General features: G+C 41.5%; 2 protein-coding genes across 17 annotated transcripts in view; one reads left to right on the forward strand and one right to left on the reverse strand.

Annotated features, from left to right (window-relative positions):
• The window catches only part of WIPF1 (WAS/WASL interacting protein family member 1), a 113,006-nt gene extending 97,095 nt beyond the window's left edge, over nucleotides 1–15,911 (forward strand). For 4 of the 5 annotated variants that reach the window (XM_089916650.1, XM_022570072.3, XM_022570071.2 and 1 more), the window contains exons 4-8: nucleotides 731–859; nucleotides 3,873–4,664; nucleotides 8,375–8,587; nucleotides 9,327–9,440; nucleotides 12,818–15,911. In XM_089916650.1, coding sequence (XP_089772776.1) covers nucleotides 731–859; nucleotides 3,873–4,664; nucleotides 8,375–8,587; nucleotides 9,327–9,440; nucleotides 12,818–12,873 — 1,304 coding nt within the window. In that variant the 3' untranslated portion in view covers nucleotides 12,874–15,911. The remainder of the gene's footprint in view (nucleotides 1–730; nucleotides 860–3,872; nucleotides 4,665–8,374; nucleotides 8,588–9,326; nucleotides 9,441–12,817) is intronic. The other variant, XM_022570074.2, reaches the window with a different exon arrangement.
• LOC111172887 (uncharacterized) overlaps nucleotides 1–24,032 on the reverse strand; it is a 113,550-nt gene that overhangs the window by 23,901 nt on the left and 65,617 nt on the right. For 5 of the 12 annotated variants that reach the window (XR_016394125.1, XR_016394124.1, XR_016394123.1 and 2 more), the window contains exons 1-2: nucleotides 7,119–15,559; nucleotides 3,605–3,681 (exon numbers count right to left, since the gene is read on the reverse strand). Coding sequence is in view for 2 of the 12 variants with exons in the window: in XM_089916654.1 (XP_089772780.1) it covers nucleotides 3,605–3,681; nucleotides 7,119–7,181 (140 nt within the window). In the remaining 10 variants the exon portion in view is untranslated. Of the gene's footprint in view, nucleotides 22,891–24,032 lie in introns of those variants that run through there. The other 7 variants (XR_016394126.1, XR_016394127.1, XM_089916655.1 and 4 more) reach the window with 5 other exon arrangements.

Genomic DNA, 24,032 nt, shown 5'->3' on the forward strand with positions numbered 1-24,032 from the left:
GGGTTTTATGATATTAAAAAATTGAAATCAACCTGGAAGGCCATCAAATAGGTAGATGGATAAATAAATTACAGTACATTCAGTGTTCTAAAACACAATGCAATCCTTTAAACTCATGTTTTCAAAAAATATTTAGTGACATGGGAAATGCTAACAATAAAGTATTGACTGAAAAAAGCAGGCTGAAAACTATGTAGTGAATTTGGTCGTGAGAAAAAATATGTAAAATGAAAAAACAAAAAAAACCACCAAAACCTGGCAGGGAAAAATACACCAAAAAAGTGGGTATTTCAATGAAGCAAAATTATGGGATATTTTATTTTCTTCTCCTTTATTTTTACTGTTTCCTTTCTTCTCACCTTTTATTGCATCTCCTCCCTTAAGACTTTCTTTCTTTGAAGATACTTTTATTTACCAAATCCTAAGATACACAATATATATTAACTCATGTGGCAGCCAGCCAAGCAGGGGAAAATCATTATCTATTACTGATTCTTCTACCTCTGGGCTTGCGACTGCCCTGGAGTAGAAATAACCCTCTGCTTTTCTGACGGAGGATAGGGTGAATCCTTAAAGTCCTACCCTTTAATGAAATTCCAGGTGTCCACCATGGGCTTAGGTTCTGCCAGCTCCCTGTTGTATTGTGATTGTTTACTTGGGCGAGGACTGGTAAAGTTCTCTGGTGGTGTCTTCATACATGTGTAAAGGCTGTGTTTCCTTCCTTCTGCAGAACCTAAAGGAGCTGGTGGTGGTGGCGGAGGCGGCAGTGGGAGTTTTGGAGGGGGTGGACCACCCGGTTTGGGAGGACTGTTCCAGGCTGGGATGCCAAAGCTGAGATCCACAGCCAACAGGGAGAGTGGTAAGGAGAGTTTCCTTCCTTAGTTACTGAAGACCAGGCTGAGTCTGGCGGTTTTGAGACTTGGCATCCCCTCTAAGGCACTGTGCCCTGTGAAACATTTTAGATTTCTTGAAATGTTAACACTGTTTTATAAGAGGGAACACTGTTTTATAAGAGGGACTCAAGGGACTTTCCTGGTGGCGCGGTGGTTAAGAATCTGCCTGCCAACACAGGGGACACGGGTTCAAGCCCTGGTCCAGGAAGATCCCACATGCCACAGAGCAACTAAGCCTGTTCTCCACAACTACTGAGCCTGTGCTCTAGAGCCTGCGAGCCACAACTACTGAGCCCACGTGCCACAACTACTGAAGCCCGCACACCTAGAGCCTGTGCTCCGCAACAAGAGAAGCCGCTCTGCAATGAGAAGTTCGCGCACCACAACGAAGAGTAGCCCCCGCTCGCCGCAACTTAGAGGAAGCCTGCGCACAGCAACAAAGACCCAACGCCACCAAAAATAAATGAAATAATTTTTTTACAAAAAGAGGGACTCTATTTAGCATCTTTTTTTTTTCTTTCTTTTTCTTTTTAAATCAGGATCAGACAGCTCCATCGAGCTGTTAAATACTTGCCCAGTGTCCTTGGGGTAACTTGTACTTTTTTGTACTTTTCTAAAGGGTAAGCTAGAGTGGGAAGAAAAGGAAGGAGCAAATGGGACTTGCCACCCCTGGAAACTCTGCCTGGTGACCTGGCAGATTCAGCTTTCTTTGTGAGGTAGTCTGACCCACCTGTTGAGTGTAGTAAATACTTGTGGGTCTCTTTTCAAATACACAATGGAGCACGTCATATGAAATATAATTACATATCTCACAAAATCTAAAAAGGTGTTTTGCCTGACATTTGGCATTTCAGAGCTAGTGATTCTAAGTATTCTCTGCAGGAAGCCATGGAAATGAGTCCTACAGGATTGTCTGTGAACACGATGGCACAGAAAAAAGTTAAACCTGGTCATGCCTAAATAAAAAACCTTACAGAGTGTGTGAGGCTCTCCCCTGACTATGACAGAAGCTCAAGAAATTTCCCCATGAAACTTTACTTTTTAATGTTTACTGTGTTAGAAGAATTTTATTTCTAATTCTATGGTCTTTTAAAATGTCCACTGGGAAAGTGTGAAACTGTCACATTCATATGAAGATAAAGTCACTGAATCCTCAGGGTTACCTGGCTATTTTAGTTTTGGATTGTCAACATCTAGAAGGAGACTCAAGAATATGAGAGATTCTATCTTGCCAGGCCTGCATTTAAATTTGTTTATTTAAAACCCACTGAAAGGACTTGAGGCAACTGACAAATGCATACATTCAGTACTTTAACAGTAGGTGAAGAAATTCAGGCAAAAGACAACTGGAAGTAAAACAATGAAATGAAGATGGAATTTAAGTTAGTACACAAAATGCTACCGTATTTGCATAGTATACTATCTGCATAATGGGTCCCATCCCTGTAACATATATGTGGATAGTAACTGCACCTTTAATCCAAATTTGGAAGGTAAAACTTATCACAAGTTGGTGACATAGAACTATACCACACAGTCAAGGAAAATATAGCTCATGTCTAGTGCTAAAGTCAAAATAAAAAATTCTTTCTAGAGTTCACATTATTCATAAATCCAGCCAAATGTCTCTCATTGTGCCTTGGATAAAATCTGAACACCTTCTGGCCTACAAGGCTCTTTATGACCCGGCCCCTGCTAGCCACTCAGGCTACATTTCGTAGGGTTCTCCTCCATGCTCACTGTGCCCCACACACATAAAAGCCTTGGTTTTTTAACTTGAAGCTCATTTCCACCTCAGGGTCTTTGCACCTGCTGGCCCTGACTGAAGCACTTCTCTTCCTCCTCTCCATGGTGGGCCTTAGCTCAAATGTCACATCCTCAGAAGGGCCACCCCCATCTATCCTGGCCTCTCTGGGCATTCTTCATCTCATCAGCCTATTTTAGTTTCTTTTTAGTCCTTATAACTATCTGAAAATATTTATGTTTACTGGTTTTTTGTTTATCTCCCCCAGAAGAACATAAACTACAAGAGAGCCAGATCTTTTCTGTTTTGTTTACTCCTCTGCCTCTAGCATCTAGAATAATGGCTGGCGTATAGTATAGCAGGTTAATATTTGGTACATTAATTAGCTCATAGTTGAACTGGGTAAAGTTTTTTCAGACTAAGCATTTTTCAAGAATTAGTTTAGGTTCTAAGAGACTCTGGGGTGGTGGTTTGGGTTTTTCCATAACTTTAGTTCCTCTTTAGCTCTTCCCTTTGTTGAACCAAAGTAGTTGAATATTAATTATGTATTAATAGTAGGGTTGTTCTGTCCTGTCAGTATTAAAGTGGAAGTTGACCTAGTAGGGAAAAACGTTGTATAGTTGCCTACTTGTTTGTAGATTAAGACCATCCACTGGTGTCAACTCTTTTAAACTCTGACAGTTTCTTATTTCAGTCATAACTCTTCCACTATATTTTTCCATTCTCTCTTAGAAATTTACCTTTAAAGGTTCTAGGTAAGCCCTCCCATACAGCAACTTACATTGGGATAACTAATTTCTTCACCTAAGAAATCTACATTATTTTTCAAACCTGAGAGGTACAGGGTGGGGGGACAGGGATAGTGATGGGGAGAAATGAAAATCATTAGCAGAAATCCCATGTACCAATGCCATCCTGTTCTCGACCTCTTGTAATGAATAGGGATGTCTCCAGAACACTTACCAACCTCATCCTGGTTCTTGTCCATCCATAATGCCAAGAGAGCTCTCCATAATCCCTTTGAAAGCTGATGGGTCGTGGAATCTGGGAGTAGAAGAGAAACAGAGAGCTGTGATCTGTCCCGCTGCTTCCAGGAAGGACACACAAAGCCTGTGTAATAGTTACCTGTCGTTTGCAGCATCTAGGAAAGGGCTTCCAGGAGCTGGCAATTTACTCTAGCTCTCTGATTGCCTTTAAGGTTCCTAACTTTCTGATTTTTTTTTTCTGTTCTTCAGATTCTGGAGGGAGCCGACCCCCGATTTTGCCACCAGGAGGAAGACCCACATCTGCCAAACCTTTCTCGCCCCCAAGTGGCCCAGGGAGGTTCCCTGTGCCTTCTCCAGGCCACAGAAGCGGACCTCCAGAACCTCAGAGGAACCGAATGCCTCCCCCGAGGCCCGACGTGGGCGCGAAGCCTGATAACATTCCGCCTCCAGTGCCTAATACTCCAAGACCCGTTCAGTCAAGTCTGCACAACCGGGGGTCCACCCTAGTGCCCGGAGCCCCCAGGCAGCCCAGCCCCGGGCCGACTCCTCCCCCTCTCCCCGGAAACCGAGGGGCTGCTTTCGGGGGAGGCTCCACCCGCCAGACCCCGTCAGGCTCCTCCTCACCCTTCTCCAACCGGCCTCCCCTCCCCCCTACCCCGAGCAGGGCCTTGGATGACAAACCCCCTCCTCCGCCCCCTCCAGTGGGCAGCAGGCCCTCCATCCACAGGGAGGCCGTCCCCCCGCCTCCCCCTCAGAACAGCAAGCCCCCGGTGCCCTCCACCCCGCGGCCTTCCCCCTCCGCGCAGGCCCCGCCCCTGCCCCCCAGCCGGCCAGGCCCTCCCCCAGTGCCCCCAGGGTCCAGTGGCGGGGGCGGCGGCGGCGACGAAATCCCGAGGCTTCCACAGCGGAACCTGTCCCTCTCGTCCTCGTCTTCGTCGTCATCTGCGCCTCCCTTACCTTCACCTGGTCGGTCGGGACCTCTTCCTCCCCCGCCCAGCGAGAGACCCCCTCCTCCAGTGAGGGACCCACCGGGCAGATCAGGTATGGCCAGAGCGCGGTGAGTTGTACCCCTGTGACCCAGCCAGCCCAGAAGTCACTACCAACTGCACACGAAGAGAGCCCAACAAAAGCTTAAGTGAACTCTCGGGCTGCTTTGACCTTGGAAGTGACACATAACCCATATGATTTTCTCTTGGCCTCACGTTACCTCTGAAGAGAGTGGGACCCATACTTCTGTCCACGTTTCAGAAGTGAGGAGACTAAGTAACCAATGAAGTGAAATGGTCCCAAGCGAGTTAATAAAGAACAGGCCACTCACTCACCTTCCATCTCACCACTCTACCTGACATCTCCTGAAAGGGAATTTCTGCTGTCTTAACTGGGAACTAAATACCCATCTCCTGCAGGAGGGCCCATTATTCCAACAAGAAGGGCAGTTATTTAAGAGTGAATGAACTTCCCCTGTACTTCTCTTCATCGGTCAAGTTTTGACACATACTAGAGTCCATTTTGCTGTCTGTTCACATCTCTGACACATAGATCCCTTGGAGAATCAGATAAAGGTATATAATAAGGCCTTCTCTCCATAAAAATGCTCATAAGCTCAAAATTGCCTGCTGTTTCATGGATTGAAGGACCTGCTGAAGCCCATCTGTGTCCCCACCCAGGGCTGAGAAACCTGGATCTAAGGGGAGAACCTGCACAGTGTGAAATGAAGTGTGAGGAGTCTCTACTCTCTCTCCTACTTTTAATAGGTGCTTGTTTGTTTTCTGTTTGTTATTGATGGATTCAGAAGAACTATCTAGTTTTGGAATTTAACCTTACCATACCTACAGGATGTCTGGAAATGGGCATTTTTTGCTCTGTGAGAAGCTAACTGACCTTTGACCCCCTGACCTCAGGAACCTAATAAACACTTTTTTAAAATAGTCCTCAAACTTGACCACATACTGGAATCACCTGGGAGCTTTAAAAACCACCATGCCTGGGTTCCTACCCCAGGATTTCTGGTTTCATTGGTCTGGGTTACAAACTGGGCATCAGGATATTTGGAAGCTCCCCAGTGACTGTAATGTGTAACAAAGTGAAAATCACTTCTTCAAACCACTTTGCCAGGGAGAGTCAGCTACAAATATAAAAAGTTGGTAGTCTATTCAGTCTAGACATTGTGGCATCTCATTAAGTATGCTTCAATGAACAAATAAGAACAAGTAGATGAATGAAATGCATCATTTTCTTCTTATCCAACAGGTATGGATTTTCCCACAAAATGGCTGAGGAGCTGTTTGCTTGGTTCTACCAAATGATTTAATCAACAGATTAAATATTCCCCCAAATAGGATAGGCAGTGATATATATTTGTTGTTTCTTTCAATTACATTAAGTCATACCTGTTTATTATACAAAATACATAAAAGTATAATGAAAATAAAAATCATCTATAATTCTGCCACCACCATCATCCAGATATAACATTGTTTATATACCCTTTCAGTCTTTTTTAAATGCATATATATACATGTTTGCAAAATTAGTATCATACTACATATATTGTTTGCTAATTTTCTTTTTATTTAATTTAGCTCATTATTTTCTGATATGATTAACTCTTCTTTTACAACCTGACTTTTAATGGCCACATAATATTAAATCCCACAAAAGTACCTTGGCTTATTTATTAGTCACGTGGTCATACAGGCCATTTCTAGAGTTTTGCTATTGCAGATAATGCAGGGATACATTCTTGTAGCTAAATATTTGTGCACATCTCTGTGTATTTCTTTTGGATGAATTCCTAGGAATGGAATTTCTAGGACAATGGATGTGCATAGTAAACTATGGATTTCATAGGTATTGCCAAATTAGCCTCTAGAAAATTCCCACCAATTTACATTTCCACAAGGAACCTATGAGAAGTCATCAAGGGCCATCTATATTTTGAGAGGTGGCTTGGCTTCATTGTTAGGGGAGTGTTTTAGAATTTGACAGAATGGAGTCAAATCCTATTCTTCCACTCATTAGTGTACTGATTTGGGCTCTTTAACCTTCCAACACCTCTGAGGCCTCACCTGCTGTCCTGATGCTCCTCGGGGCTGTTGTAAGAATTAAATGAGACCAGTGTGTATAGTGGTTATCTTATTTCCCCGCACGTAGTAGCATTCAACAAATGATCGTTTTCATTATTATACTGCCAACGGGAAATAGAAATCTGTTTTTTGTTATGCTTGCCTAGGTTTGGAGCAGAGGGCTGGAAGGTTGGAGAGTAAGGAACATGAACAGTTACTTTAAAAGAGAGAGAGATCAAGTTGATCAGGTTACATAGTACCAGGCCCCATAGTATTGGAAGTCTAGTTTGCATTCAGTGACAGTTATGTGGTGGTACTACCACTGCCATTAAGCCCACAGCGTGTGAGCCACTTCTCCCCCCAGTAAATCTACTCATACTAACTAGGACTCCAGCAGTGAGAAGCAGATGGGGCAATAAATAAACCCTACCAGATTAGGCACTGAAGACTCCTTGAGAGACGAACCAGGGCTGGGCATGCCTCCCACCTCCATCAGAGACCTGAGCCAAGACTTCCAGACAGGAATATCTTTGATGGGTGGGTCATTCACTTTAAGGTCCTCTAGTTGGATTCTGAATCTGTAATTAACAAGACATATTTATATTTATAGCACCATAAGACATTGTGTTTACATAAAGATGTCAGCATGTTGCTAGTGGAACACACCACTGAAGGTCAGGAATAATTACTAAGGCCATTTTGATTTGCATGAGAGATGCTCAAGTTCTTTTTTTCTTTTTAAAAATTTACTCATGACCCAAACAGCCTCTGCATTTGGAGGATGGGAAAAGCAAGATATGTTCCTTCGTACTATCAAAAAGAAGAATTTACTTTGAATTACTTACTAAGAACTTAAAATTTTCTGATTATACCACACCACTGCATTTTTAAAACATGGTTTCAAATACTATATAATACTTTTTATTTGCTTTTTGACTAAGTATTTCTGGCAACAGTGCAGTGAGAAAGGTGTTCTTTCATAGACAGGAAATCAAGTTCCACAGGATAACCAGCCTGCACAGGGTCAGGATACTGCACCAGCATTTATAGCCATGCACATTGATTAGCTGATTGTCACTCCCTCTGTTAATCTGACTCCCCAGAGAGGAAGAACCAAGAAGGAACTCTTACTTTCTCGGGATAACTAATGTTTGGTTTCCTGATCCCGCTTCTGCCTGGAAATAGATCATATGCATCACAGAAACATGCTTGTATAATTAGCAATAATACTATGCATTTAAAGAACTTAGTCCCTCTGGAGACCTAAAATAAGTTCATAACTATCTTATTTTTAAAACAGCATTTACTTAATAAGTAACATGTCACAGTAATTAGTTCAACAGCTATTTAAAAGGAATTTTAAATGTTTTTTAAAGTATACAGTTGTCAATATAAACAAATGATTACCATTGGCAGCTGCATCACCTCCAGTCTCAACCCAAAGCGCCATTTAGCTATCAATGTGCACTTGTTCCACGTATGTGTGTACATTTGTGCATTTCTGTGCTTATATGCGTCTAATCATTTCTTGGCTAAACCTCCTAGGAACTCTCCACCATTTCTCCACATTCCCTAGTAAAAGGGCATGTATCCAGCAGGCACTCAATAATTGCATGTTGATGACCATGATGATAGTAATGTACAGTGTAAGGTATAGCACTAAATGTCATTTTTCTTTTGCTCCAGGCCCTCTCCCACCACCTCCTCCAATGAACAGAAATGGCAGCACATCTCGGGCCCTGCCTGCCACCCCTCAGTTGCCATCCAGGAGTGGAACAGACAGTCCCAGAAGTGGGCCCCGGCCTCCTCTTCCTCCCGACAGGCCTGGCACTGGGGTGCCTCCCCCACCTCCACCATCGACATCAATTAGAAACGGCTTCCAAGACTCTTCGTGTGAAGGTGAGGTGTGGTCCCGGCTCCTTGGAAATGTACAAGCTATAGTAGGGCAGCAGTTGAATGGCAGGTGTGTTTGTATCTGTTTGTATGTTTGCATTAACATTTCTTGTTTGTGTGACCCTCATTGTTATCATACTGCACAGCACTAATCTAAGCACTCTAGGGCCCACCATGATTTCAAATGAAAAATAGTAATCCCCCTTCCTCGACTCCCCAAAAAGGCAGATCATTTTTCTCTGTTCCTTGTTTGAGTCTCATCTTGGTTAACTTTCCAGAGGTTCCAGAATTCTGAAAAGAACCATTTTTGTAGCTAACCTTGTACCTCCCTTTCTGAACAGTTCGTGGTGGTGAGAGGCCCAATGGCCTGCAGATATTGAGCAGCTTATCTCTGCCACTGTTATCAGAGGGTCCTAGTTATTCCTTCCACTGGTGAAGGAATCATTAAGAAAGGCATCCCAAACCTTAGTCCCCAGCTCCTGAGAGGGACTGGCTGGGTCCTAGTCACTCTAGTTCAAGTCACCTGGATCTGTCTTTGGTTTGATATGCAGACCACTATACTTTATCGCTGTGCTAATCAGTGACATTTGTAGCGCTTCCGGCTTTTCTCTAAACTCCTAGACATAAAACCAGAAGCGATCTCTGCCATTCTCTCTGTATTTCATTCTGTGCCTTTCGTTACATAATAAGTCTTCAGAGAAGATGGTCTGTTACACTGAAGATACTGTTTGTTTCTCTCCCTCAGATGAGTGGGAAAGCAGATTCTTCTTCCATCCGATTTCTGATTTGCCACCTCCAGAGCCATATGTACCAACAACCAAAAGTTATCCCAGTAAATTGGCAAGAAATGAAAGCCGGAGTGAGTATTTCTACAAGGGCAATTGGATGCCTTCATACTTGAGTAGCCTGGGTTATACACAACTGAGGGTTGTATAGGAAATCCAGGTCTCTTGCCTGGAGTGGGGCGATTTCAGAGAAATCACTCCTGGATTTGGAACCATATAAATTCTAGTAAACTCCCTTTCTACACTCATTGAGGAAAATGGAGACATCCAGAATGCATATGAGAAATGATTATTTTAATGTGTCATTACAAGCTCAAAATACCTTTAGTTTGCTAGTAGGTTAAATTTTATTACTTTGCTTGTTTGGACAATCTTTCCCCATTTTGATCTTCCTAAGATGGCACAAATTAGAGCCATCTTCTATTCCTACTAGTTTTGAGACTGGCAGAATGTCTAATTATAACAAAAACTCACTGTAACTGCCTTGATCGTTTAAATATAATCATAACTTTACAGAGCATTACATGAAAATTTTAAGTATACCCATAATCTCTCTACATAACATAACAGATATTTTCATCTTACTAGGTTGTCTTCTAATTTTTATCCATCTAATTCTGATTAATTTATATAGTTTAATAATTATAGAGTATGGGTTTTGCTGATGAGATTTATATAACATTGCTGAGTAAACACTTCCCTATTTTATCACATGGTTTTTATTCTACAGAATTCCATCAAGTCAGCATATAATAATTTAGTTTACCATTATTGGACATTTAGATTGTTTTTTTCCTTATAGCTGTAATGCTACCGTAAAGAAGTGAATCAGTTTTCCCCTACTGAAAAGAAATACGTGAACAAGAAGAGGAAATAGAAAAACTGATATTTCACAACAATAAATGTATAGAACTAAGGAAGAATTAGCATGAAATATACATATATCACTGATGAGGCCCCATCTTGTAACAGCCTTAGCTTCAGACCAAACTCCCAAGCCAGAAATGAGTGGAGAAAAAGTGTTTGAGCATGTCAAAGAACTGTCACATGATCCTAGCCTTGTCCTCATTGCCCAGCAGAGCTCCTTCATGTACTCTGAGCCTAATGACTCTTTCTTAACACACAGTTCTTAATTTTTGCTTGGTTGGTTCCCAGCCTTAGAGCAGATTAATATCAGCTGAAGTCAAGGTTGGTTAGAAGCAAAATCACTGACTTCGGGGAGAAGAGATAGGTGGCAGTCTTGGGTTAAAGGAGGAGCTAGGAACACAGAGCTCTGCTAGGTATCACAGCACTGGACAATACAGTTGTTTCTGTTGGGTTATTAAGAACAAGACAAATTGTGCTTTGTGCTTCTGTTGAAGAATTCAAAGGATTAGAAAATATTTTAGAAAAATTTCCCTGAAAAAAATGCCAGAAGTAAACAGAATATTGCTGCTTGAAAGGACAAGTTTAATTCCTAGAAAAACTTATTTATGTGGAATACTGCATTCTAGATGATGCCTAATAAAAGAGGCATAACTGTAATAAAATTATCATACAAGAGTTGGTGGTTGAAATTTTTGGTGAAAAAGTCTTCACGTGGGAACAGCATCCTCGAGTTCTCTTCCCCCACCCCACTCTGTGCTATTTGTATATTTACGTCAATAACAGAGCCATCCTCCCCAGCCCCTCTAGATTTTTAATTTAATAGCTGAACACATTCCTTCCCCCCAACTTCCTGTCTTTATGACTGTCCACAGCTTGAGAACTGGAACTAGGCCCTGCTCACTACTGCATCTTCTGAAAGTGGCACAGAGCTTGAAATACAGCAGCATTTAAAAATATTTCTTAGATCGGTAAATTAATTTCCACAGCCCTCCAAAAATGTTTTTGTAGCTTTAAAAAAATATTTCTAGCATTGGGCATGTTTAATATTTTATAATGATAATGGATCATCTCTCTAACACAAATAAAGTACTATGGAGTGGTTTTATCCTGCTCCTGTACCTGCCTCAGCCTCCAGGCCCACTACCTGGTAGGGCACCCAGACAGCCCTGAACAGTGCCTCCTAATTGCAGCTTTGCACAAGGCCAGCCCTTGTTTTGCTCAACATTTGTGGTGTGTCAATTGACAGTCAAGTCTCCATGACAGATAGCTGATTTACATCCAGATGAGTCTTTCCTCAGGTCCCTGCCCAAGAAAAGACCTGGTTGGGATAAAAACAGGAAGAGGCAAGGTAATGGACTGCCACTGTTTTCCTGTAACTCCTCCCCTTGCTCAGAGATTTGTTCTAACTCAGGAATCCCTAAGTGGGCTACTTTGGTTGCTGTCAGGGAAGTGGTGGCCTGCTGAGGAATCCATCAATGCCAGTCCACCTGAGTATCAGAACTGTGGCCTTAGCAGACCTACTCGATTGACTCAAGTCCCTGGAAGACCTACTCACAGCATCTGAGCACCTGGTTTCATGCCTAACACCTGTTAGATCCTCAAAACAAAATGTGCATGGGACAAATGAATTTTTTAATTGTGAATGGATTTTAAACCTAGTTATGGCATGCTGACAGCCCATGAATATGCATAGTTTTTAAAAGAACACTATCAATAGAGTGAAGAGAAAACCCATGAAATGGGATAAAGTATTTGCAAATCATATGTCTGATAAAAGGTTAATATCTGGAATACATAAAGAATTCCTACAATTCAACAACAAAACCCAATTTTTAAAATGGTTGAATACTTGCATAGATATTTCTTGAAATGAGATATACAGCTTGCCAATAAGCACATAAAAAGATGCTCAACATCACTAATCATTAGGAAAACACAAATAAAACTACCACTTTACACCTATTAGGATGGCTGCTATCAAAAAGCATTGTTTAGAAATTAGAAGATACCTAAATGCCCAAAAAGAGGGGAATGATTAGATAAATAAACTACAGTATACTTATATAATAGAATGCAATGTGTCATTAACAATTATATTTGTAAAGAGTAATGACTTTGAAAAATGTCCAAATGGACTATATATGATCCTGTTTTTGGAAGGAAAAAGGGAACTGTTTATATATGGAAAATATACATATAATGTTATTGGTTATCTCTGGGTGGTAAAAGCATTGGTGAATTTTTGTTTTGTTTTTCTCATCCATATTTTCTCAATCTATAATATATATATTATATGTAATGTATAATCACACATACTATGTGAAGAGAAAAAAAGTGACTTTTTAAAAACTTTAAGTTCGCACAAGTACTTGGTAGCCCGTGGTAGGTCATCCTTCTCTAGTAAAATTTGTTCAGATCCTTACTTGCTTCTTCCCCTCAGCTCTCATGCACATGTGCAAGTTATTTACAGCCTTGATCATGGCAGGGGGCGTGTAGTGGGTTCTTCTGCAACCATTCTTAAGTTTTACAGTGAGAACATAAGCTTTCTAACCAAAATTTATATTTTGTCTATTTTTTCATCAAGGTGGATCCAACCGAAGAGAAAGGGGTGCCCCACCCCTTCCTCCTATCCCGAGGTGATCCTTGCCTGCTCTTCTCCACCCAAGCCCAAGAGCTCCTTCTGCTGTTGCTGTCCAAGTCGCACACCCTCCTTCTCTTGTTTTCCCTTGTCCCCTTCATGATGGCAATAGGGAAGAAGGGAGGTGATGTGGGAATGCATGTGTGCAGGGTGTGTATGCAGTAAAGAAATGCACCTCGCTTTTTATATTGTGTATATTCTTAAAGCTATTGCTTGCTTCAGCTATAGCCTGTTGGCTGCTTTGGGGATCAGTATAGGCTTTTGTGGCAAGTAGGCAGCAATGAATTGTGTCCCAGCTTTCAACCCATGAAATTCAAACATTCACTGCTTTTTTGCTACAGACCACGATATTAAGGTCCCTGAGAGCTGTTTGCTTCCATGCCTTTTTTGCATGTTTGGCCTCCTGTTTCCATGAACCACAGACCACCTAAGCAAGTTGCTTATATGAAATGTTTGCAGTTACAGGCTGTCCAATCTTTGGCAGTCTTGGACAGAGCTGTCCAATAGAAATATAATGTGAGCCACATATACAATTTTACAATTTCTAGTAGCCACATTAAAAAGGAAAATAGGTGAAATTAACTTTAATATATTTTATTTAACCGACATCCAAAATATCATTTCAACCTGCAATCAATATAACAATTTTAATGAGATATTTTATATTCTTTTTTTGGTACTAAGTCTTCAAAATCTGGTATGTATTTTACACTTAGAACACATCTCCATTCAGACTTGTCACATTGCAAATGCTCAACAGCCACACATGGTTGGTGGCTTCCATGTTGGACAGCACAGGTCCAGAAGATAGAGGCTAGTGCAAAAACCTCTTGTTTAAAAAACAAAAAAGCAAGATGAGCTTTAGCAATTCAAGAGGTAACTAAAAATAAAGTTAGGACCCAACACCTTGTTTGGCAAACAGCTTTCCTTAGATTTTTCTCCCTTATTTTCCCTCTTCCCTGGAAATCTGTATACAGATGTTGCTTCACAGTACCAAGGTCAGAAATTGATATAATAGGGTTTACAGTCATGTGGAATAAAGCCATTGGAGAGAAACTGAAAGCCAGTTGGGGCTCTGGGGCTTAGAAGCAGCTGCCTTGAGCTCATCTGTCGGTTGGCCTCCTGCCTTATGCATGGGAAGTGGCTTCATTCCTCTCCAGCTCAGCGTGCTCCTTAGGGCAGGAGGCTCATAGGCTCCATAGTTGTGGGGAAAGTCAGGGAAAGGTAGCAAATCAGAAATGTGGAAGAAGGGGACAGTTTTGAGTTGATGGACAAAACTCTAAAAATCTAAATCTGGTGATTATGGGGTTGAGAGAAAGAGACTGCTGCAGGAAATTGGAGGGAACTTGTTTTGAATTTTTCTGGGAGAATCATTTGCCTTGGATCTATGCAAATAAAGCTCCCCCAGAGGACCATAGGAATGAGCCAGCCTTGCCCTTTTTGTATGGTTTTGTTTACAAAACTTTACTGGGACTTTTAAATCTAGCTATACACTTGGAAAAAAAGATTTCCATTTAGATGTTTTATATGGTTAATTATGTTTAAAATTTACCATTACTTATTTTTTTAAAGTTCATGGCTATATATGTATATGTATATCTACCTAAATTTTGTATTATGGTTTCAGTGAATTGTTCATGTATTACTGGGAGATGCTAACAAGAAATCAATCCAAAGAAAAATTTGAAAGAAGCATTCCTATTTATAGAATAAATGTTTCATTTATATAGATGCAAAAGAACTTAGAGTTCTAATAATGGGATGTCTAATAACTTATGAAGTTGCCCATTTGAATCTGTTGTATTTTTATAACTTTCCTTGCCAAAGTCCTGGGCTTATTAAGTACATTAGAGAATTTGGGTTCCCCGCCCACCACCATTAATTTGTCTTTCATACATTCACTTGGGGGCCTTTACCCAAAGAAAATCAAGAAACATAAAGGTGTAACAAGCTTGGCAAAGTATTTTCAAAAAAAGTTTTTAATCTCTAATATTTTGGTAATATAGCAGCATCATCTTATTTTGAATTCTTTGATCAGATATCAATAGTTGGTAAAAATCCCTATGATAAAGCCTAATGACCCACTTCAGAAAAGATGGAGTTGGGCCTTCCTAGCAAATATGGCAGAGAAAAGTCTGACCCAAAGAAAATGGGTCTGAATTTTGTAAAGTGTAGTAAGTATGGCCAATTTCCTTATATATCCCAATTTTGCAGATACCACCCTAAGTTTGAAGCAGGGTCACAGCTCAAAGTTGCTATTCATCCAGGAGAGAGATGTTTTAAAATGTATTTTTTAAGTGAATATTCCATTAATACATGTACACCCTTTCTTTGAAAGTTAGAAACCTAATCACATCCCAAAGTTTGAATGAGGTTCTATGCTAAAATCGTCAACTATGGCAGATCACAAAAATTAATAGTTACTTCCCTGAAACCAGAGCTTACATATGTTTTTTCCCCATAAAATTTCCAGATAAATGTATTCAAGATGCAATACAGTATCTTAATATTCACATATTTTATAATGAAATGTATTACAGTATTAAAATTCAGTGTTCAGTATTTATTTCAATATGCATTTTATTTAGTAAAAACCAAGAAAAATGTTTAATCCAGTGGTGCCTTACTTGGTGATTTGCAAGAAATTGACTTTTTATGTCTAAGTAGCAGATTATTTGCATATTTGTAAGAACTGTTAGGCCTTTATAGTTTAACTTGTAATACCAATTTTATTATTTTAGTAGCAGAAATGTGATGACTGTTAAAGTGCCCAAAATTTTCTGGCATGAAATTAATTTTTCCCTATTTATAGTCAGGGGCTGTAAAGAAGGAAAATGTTTTTCATACCACTGCATTATGTAAACATGCACATTTTGGTACCTATGTCATCAGGGTAGTTTATATGGTGGGGGTAGGACCTACCCTAGACATCTGTGTCTTTGTAAGTTAGCCAGACAATAAATAAATGCAGAATGATAAGACTGTCATCTGGTGGGTTTTAAGTACTCTCTATACAAATATAAATAAATGAAAAAGCAAGTGTCTGTTTTCTGCTTTATACTCTGGTAAAGAAAAACTCAAAAAAAAAGAAGAAGAAGATCCACAAAGTAAGTAAATATTCAGTGCATCCACTTTCTAATCCCCTTGATTTCCTGAGAACTTGCATTTTAGTCAAAATCTGTAGTCTGCTTACTTGAGGCAAATGCTTCTTCTACTCTGAAGTAAAGGATGGATGGTGGAAGCAATGGAAGATGTAATTACAAAGATTATCACTGACGCTGATAAATAAGGAAAGGCCAATGGGAATTTAGGAGGCCTGATAGTTTTTCTGTTTTGGGGGGTTTTTTTGGACAATTACTGTATTTCTAAAATTAAAAAAAAATGATTTGCAAACTGAACTTAAACATTTGTAAAAACTGAGATTCTTAATTTATAGCTTCAATAAATTCAGTACTAAGCTCTACTACAATAACCTTTCTTTCTGGACACAAAAATTCTCTTTTAAAAACTCCATTGATCATTCCCATTGTGATCTCAGAGACACAGTAACCTACTTCAGTGCTTGAGATGGAAAAAAAACAGAGAAAACCTTAAGTTAGTTGTCTTTGACTTTTAAAATCCCTCTCCAATCTCCAGGTTAGTGTAGCTTCCTTCAGTCTTGGTAATCTTGACACTGAAGCATAACTGACTTGACCTTTGCCCCTTTCCTCCTTGGGGATGCCACTGGAGGGCAGGCAGAAGCACAAGATATAATTTCCCCCACCTGGCTTCCTAGACAGGAATTAATTGTAAACATCTCTATTCCTTTCCTAACTTTATCTCTTTTGTTGGCTTTCCAACCTCACTCTTCTCCTGCAACTATTCCCAACAAGCAATTAATTCACTTAGAGAATTTCTCAGGATTCAAAAAAAGGTATCCAGAAGTGAATTCAGGTATACCAGAATTCTGCATTAGGGACACATGCAGTGGGGGAGGTGGTATGCATCTGCTGTTCCTTGTCTCTATGACTACGATGTCCTCTCTTCTCTTGGTCTAACTTACTCCTCAGTTTTCAAAATCTCATCTTTTGCTGACTGCTTGAATATATTTTTCAGGGACTTACTTTACCCGCCTCAACATTACTGAGGGACTTCCCTGGTGGTGCAGTGGTTAAAAATCCACCTGCTGGGCTTCCCTGGTGGCGCAGTGGTTGAGAGTCCGCCTGCCAATGCAGGGGACACGGGTTCGTGCCCTGGTCTGGGAAGATCCCACATGCCGCGGAGCGGCTAGGCCTCTGAGCCATGGCCACTAAGCCTGCGCGTCCAGAGCCTGCGCTCCACAACGGGAGAGGCCACAACAGTGAGAGGCCCGCGTACCGCAAAAAAAAAAAAAAAGAATCCACTTGCCAATGCAGGGGACACAGGTTCAATCCCTGGTCCGGGAAGATCCCACATGCCACGGAGCAAATAAGCCCGTGTGCCACAACTACTGAGCCTGCGCTCTAGAGCCCACAAGCCACAATTACTGAGCCCATGCCCCACAGCTACTGAAGCCCACATGCCTAGAGCCCATGCTCTGCAACAAGGGAAGCCACCGCAATGAGAAGCCCATGCACCGCAACAAAGAGTAGCCCCCACTTGCCGCAACTAGAGAAAGCCCACACGCAGCAACAAAGACCCAACGCAGCCAAAAATAAATTTAAAGAAGAAAAAAAAATTACTGAGACTTCTTCATGCTGCTGTCCACGGCTATTTGTTAGTCCATGCTATGACTATATCACATTTATTCATTTCACTGTTGATGGAAATTTCAGGTTGTTTTCAGTCTTTTTATTTATTACAAATAATGCTGTTATAAATAATTGTATACTTGTCTCCTGGTGTACACGTGCAAGAATTTTGCTAGTGTCTATAAGTGTGTAGGAATGGAATTGACGGGTCAACTTTAATAGGTGATGCACTGATTTCTACCATGCTGCAGCATATGTGACATCCTCTTGCTCCATGTCTTTATGAACACTTGATTATCGGCAAGGTTTTTAGAGAAGTTTCTTTAGCATTTCTCTTTTTTTTTATAAATTTATTTATTTTTATTTTTGGCTGTGTCAGGTCTTCATTGCTGCACGCGGGCTTTCTCTAGTTGTGGTGAGCAGGGGCTACTCTTCGTTGTGGTGCGTGGGCTTCTCATTGCAGTGGCTTCTCTTGTTGGGGAGCGTGGGCTCTAGTAGTTGTGGCACATGGGCTCAGCAGTTGTGGCGCACAGGCTTAGTTGCTCTGTGGCATGTGGGATCTTCCCGGACCAGGGCTCGAACCCGTGTCCCCTGCATTGGCAGGCAGATTCTTAACCACTGTGCCACCAGGAAAGTCCCTCTTTAGCATTTCTTGTAAAGCTGGTTTGGTGGTGCTGAATTCTCTTAGCTTTTGCTAGTCTGTAAAGCTTTTGATTTTCTCCATAAAATCTGAATGAGAGCCTCGCTGGGTAGAGTATTCTTGGTTGCAGGTTTTTCCCTTTCATCACTTTAAATATATTGTTCTACTCCCTTCTGGCCTGTGGCGTTTCTACTGAAAAATCAGCTGATAACCTTACAGGGATTCCCTTGTATGTTATTTGTTGCTTTCCCCTTGTTGCTTTTAATATTTTCTCTGTCTTTAATTTTTGTCAATTTGATTAATATGTGTCTCAGTGTGTTCCTCCTTGGGTTTATTCTGTATGGGCCTCTCTGTGCTTCCTGGATTTGCGTGAGTGTTTCCTTTCCCATATTAGTGAAGTTTTCGGCTATTATCTCTTCAATATTTTCTCAGGCCCTCTCTCTCTGTCTTCTTCTTCTGGGACCCCTCTAATGCGAATGTTGGTACATTTAATGTTGTCCCAGAGTTCTCTTGGACTGTTCTCACTTCTTTTCATTCTTTTTTTCTTTATTCTGTTCCACAGCAGTGATTTCTACCAATCTGTCTTCCAACTCACTTATTCGTTGTTCTGCCTCATTTATTCTGCTTGATTCCTTCTAGTGTGTTTTTCATTTCAGTTACTGTATTGCTCATCTCTGTTGCTCATTCTTTAAAGCTTCTAGCTCTTTATGAAACATGTCTTGTATCTTCTCAGTTGGTGCCTCCATTCTTTTTCTGAGACCTTGGATCATATCTACTATCATTACTCTGAATTCTTTTTCAGGTAGATTGCTTATCTCCACTTCACTTAGTTGTTCTTCTGGGGTTTTATCTTGTTCCTTCATCTGGAACATATTTCTCTGCTGTCTCATTTTGTCTAACTTTCTGTGTTTGTGGTCTCTCTTCCTCAGGCTGCAGGATTGTAATTCTTCTTGGTTCTGGTGTCTGTCCCCTGGTGGGTGAAGTTGGTCCAGGGGCTTGTGCAGGCTTGCTGGTGGGAGGGACTGGTGCCTGCCCACTGGTGGGTGGAGGTGGGTCTTGTCGCTCTGGTGGGCAGAGCCATGTCAGGCAGCTGTTAACTCAGGATGACTTTAGGCAGTCTATCTGCTGATGGGTGGGGCTGTGTTCCCACCCTGCTGGTTGTTTGGCCTGAGGTGTACCAGCACTGGAGCCTGCAGGCTGTTGGGTGGAGCCAGGTCTCAGTGCTAAAATGGCAACCTCTGGGAGAGCTCACACCAATGAGTATTCCCTGGGGCGTCCGCCACCAGTGTCCTTGCCCCCCCAGTGAGCTACAGTTGACCCCCACCTCCCCGGGAGACCCTCCAAGACTTGCAGGTAGGTCTGCCCCAGGCTCCTACGGTATCACGGCTTTGCCTTGGGTCCCAGTGCACATGAAACCTTGTGTGTGCTCTCCAGGAGTGGAATCTGTTTCCCCCCCTGTCCTGTGGATCTCCTGCACTCAAACCAAGCCAGCCTTCAAAGCCAAATGCTCTAGGGGCTCCTCCTCCTGATGCCAGACCCCCAGGCTAGGGAGCTTGACATGGGGCTCAGAACTCTCATGCCTGTGGGAGAACCTCTGTGATATAATTATTTTACAGTTTGTGGGTCACCCACCCAGCAGGTATGGGTTTTGATTATATTGCAAAAGCACCCCTCCTACTGTCTCCTTGTGGCTTCTTCTTTGTCTTTGAAAAGAATATCTTTTTTGGTAGGTTTGAATCTTTTTTGTTAATGGTTGTTCAGCAGTCAGTTGTGATTTTGGTGTTTTCATGAGAGAAGGTGAGCTCAAGTCCTTCTACCCACCATTGTGTCTCCAACTCTGATAGTTTTTTAAATTATCTGCTCTGTGTTTGTATACATACCTTACTATAGTATAATGGTTAAGAGATTAGGAATACCTGCTTTCATCTCTTCCTTCAAGTCACTTAATTGCTCTAAGCCTCAATTTCCTTATCTAGAAAGTGAGAAACTATCTTATATTAATAAGTGCATTAAATGAGATAATGTAATCAGTGCTTAGAATAATGATTTATTCTAAGCATTCAGTAAGTGATGGCCACTATTAGTAGAAATAAATATTTATATAATGATCCCAAATTAACTGGAACCAAACTGACCAGAAGGGGATGAACTAGTGTACTATTTATTTTTGGCTGAGTTGGGTCTTCGTTGCTGTGTGCGGGCTTTCTCTAGTTGCGGCGAGCAGGGGCTACTCTTCGTTGGAGAGCACAGGCTTCTCGTTGCAGTGGCTTCTCTTGTTGCAGAGCAGGGCTCTAGGTGCACAGGTTTCAGTAGTTGTGGCACGTGGGCTCAGTCATTGTGGCACACGGGCTTGGTTGCTCCACGGCATGTGGGATCTTCCTGGACCAGGGATCGAACCCATGTCCCCTGCATTGGCAGGCGGATTCTTAACCACTGCACCACCAAGGAAGTCCCTAACTAGTGTACTTTTAAAGGAAAGGGGCAATATCAGAAAAAATATCTGTATCAGAAATGTAAAGCAAACTCTAGACAGAGATCACTTGATGTGCTATCAGTCCCTCACACCTCACAGGCCTGGGAAATGAAAATTCCTATTGCTTCAGTAATCAAAGAAACTATTAGATTCAATTTGAAATCATAGAAATTAAGACCTGGAATCAATCTCATATATAGGGCAGCCTTAGACTTTACGATCCACAGTGGAACACTTTTGAAAGTGGAAGGGCATGCTAATCATAGTCACCTTGGTACAACTGGTATAAATCAGGGCTGCCTTGGCAAACTGGGCCATGTGGTCACCCCACTCAGAGGTCATCAACTCCAGTCCTCTGATCTTACAGATGTGTAATTTAAGACCCCAAGTCACATACTACCGATGGCTAAGCAGCATAACTCTGCACCACACCACACTCCCTTCTTTATAATCCTTCCTCCCTCTAGCTAAAGTCTCTGTTTCATGTGTCTTTCACATTTGCTGGAAAGAAAGGTCAAATGACAAGTTAGAGTCAGAGAATGAACCCTGGACACACAAACTTGGATCTGAATCCTAGCTCTGCCACTTGCTCCCTGGAAGGCCACCGACAAGTTACTTTAGTCCTGAGATCTAGTTTTCCTCCACTGCAAAATGGTTACAAGGCTTAAATAAATATAGACATCAGCAAAATATCTGGCATATGTCAGGCACTCAGTGAAAGTTCCATTTCCTAATTCTTTTGCTGTCAAACCTAGGCCATATTCAGGAAGGAATTTTCAGTGCATTCAAAAGAGTCTGATAAAATTTAATTACAGAATTCTTAGGAATAAAAAATGCTTTCAAAACTGTCCTTATCTGTTCAAACTGGAACCATTCATTTGGTTCATTCATCCATTCAAGGAATTTTTATTGAGCACTTACAGCTACACCACAATCAAACCAATGTCCCCACCATAATTCTACCGGTCAAATGATCTCTGAGAGGCAGTTAAGGAGGCCAGCATTCCTGTTCCCACCAGGCACGGGTGCTACTTCAGTCACCCAAGCAACAGAGGACTTTCTATTAAGGCGGGAAGTGAATACTTTATTTTCCCCCTCTAAGTAATTATTTGGTTTCTTTTCTCCTTAAACTCAGTGGGTAAATTACATTGATTGATTTTTTTCTTTTAATTCTTAAACCTACAGGAAAATTGGAAAAAAGAAAAGGACTGTATTTTTAAAAAGTTTTGATGGCCAATAAATGATGGGGTTTTGTTGTTGTTGTTTTTGATTAATTTGAAAAGTCAACTCAAGGATTCCCAGCTCCCTAAGCATTCCAATTAACTGAAGCCTTCCTGAATGCATAATTTACAGTGGCCCCTTCTCTGCTGCCTTCCCTACAACCCGGCTTCCCTCCACTCTGAGCACTTGGCACTTAATGTCTATCTCTGGAGCTACATTTAGCATATACATGTGTCTCTTACTGGTAAATGTTTGGAAATGCCCCACCCATCAACATTCTATCACAAATCCCTTTGTCTTAAAATGTCGCTTCCAGTATTACAGAGGCACATTTACAGGAAGCTAATGAAACCAGCTTTGTGACCTCTACTTGCAAGGACTGATCCCTTCTAATTACTCACTTTTATATCAAATATTTAAATTTATGATTGTATGGTTTTTTTTAACAACAGAGCACCCTAAATTGTCTAAAGCTTCAGGCCTCACAAAACCTGGATCTGTCCTTGCATTACGGCCCTCCCTAGCTTCTGATGCAGAACCTGAACAAAGTGGATGTCTTAAAAACTTTAAGCCACCAGCTTTCCATAAGAGTGACATGAGAATCCCAGATAAATATGAGACAGCAAAAGTGTTTGCCTCCTCTCTACTCATAGAGTGGCCTATAGATATCAATATTTCTAAAATCATTCAGTCATTGCACTGCCCACATTGCATTATTGTCAGTTAAAGGTCCCACAATGTCACCTATCTAGGAAATCATGTTCGACTTTTTTTTTTTTTTTTTGCGGTACGTGGGCCTCTCACCCCTGCAGCCTCTCCCACTGCGGCGCACAGGCTCCAGATGCTCAGGCCCAGCCGCTCCGCGGCACGTGGGATCCTCCCGGACCAGGGCACGAACACGCATCCTCTGCATCGGCAGGCGGACTCCCAACCACTGCGCCACCAGGGAGGCCCCCATGTTCGACTTTTGAGGTGCCTGGGAAACAAGTCTGGATGTTATTAGACATCGAGCTCAAATTTAACTTAAATCTTGACCAGGAAGATGCCTGTCAGAATACCTGTAATACCCATCATGGACTTAACACAAATGTGTCTTGGTCAAGAGTAATTCCCACCCTTTTCCTGTTTTCTGTTTTCTTAAGTTAGTAAGTTAAAGGTCACCTGTGAAAATGCTATCTATTTCAGATAGGTCCCTGAAACAAATAGCAGCAGATAATTGAGAAAACCCTAATGCTTTATGGACCTACTGTATTCCCCTAGGTGCATTTTCACATTTATTCATTTAAATCATCAACAAACACTGATAAACTATGATTTATTGGACTTCCCTGGTGGCGCAGTGGTTAAGAATCTGCCTGCCAATGCAGGGGACACAGGTTCGAGCCCTGGTCCGGGAAGATCCCACATGCCACGTGCACCGAAACTATTGAGCCTGTGCTCTACAGCCCGTGAACCACAACTACTGAGCCCACGAGCTGCAACTACTGAAGCCTGTGTGCTGCAACTACTGAAACCCGCATGCCTGGAGCCCATGCTCTGCAACAAGAGAAGCCACCGCAATGAGAAGCCCGCGCGCCGCAACAAAGAGTAGGCCCCGCTCACCTCAACTAGAGAAAGCCCACGCACAGCAATGAAGATCCAACGTGGCCAAAAATAAATTTATTAATTAATTTTAAAAAACTATGATTTATTAAGCATTGGAAATACAAAGATCTGCATTGTACAACAGGAAATACTAGTCCTAGAACCAAAGAGGTGAGTTTAAATTCTAGATCCAACAAGAACTTCAGCCAGTAGGCACAACCTCATTCTACCACTGGTTCTGGAATGCTCCTCACAGCTAACACAGGTCTGTTTGGTTGGCTGTGTGCATGAAAGGAAAATTCCCCCTTGATGCTTACTGCTTAGACGTACTCTTGGAGCCAAAAGAATGGATAGGTCCCAAATGAAGCCACCGTGGAAAAATGGAAAAACTTAGCCAACACAGTGGTGTAAACATGGTAAGTTTATACCATCAAGACACTCCTCTTAATTTACTTATCTGGATGATGACACTTACCTATTGTCTTTATTTTTCATATAACTACCACAAATTATTGATCATCTACTATGTACTAC

This window comes from Delphinapterus leucas, chromosome 8, assembly GCF_059928025.1.
Source record: "Delphinapterus leucas isolate spDelLeu-1000000601 "Yukka" chromosome 8, BTC_Dleu_Yukka2, whole genome shotgun sequence".
NCBI lineage: Eukaryota > Metazoa > Chordata > Mammalia > Artiodactyla > Monodontidae > Delphinapterus > Delphinapterus leucas.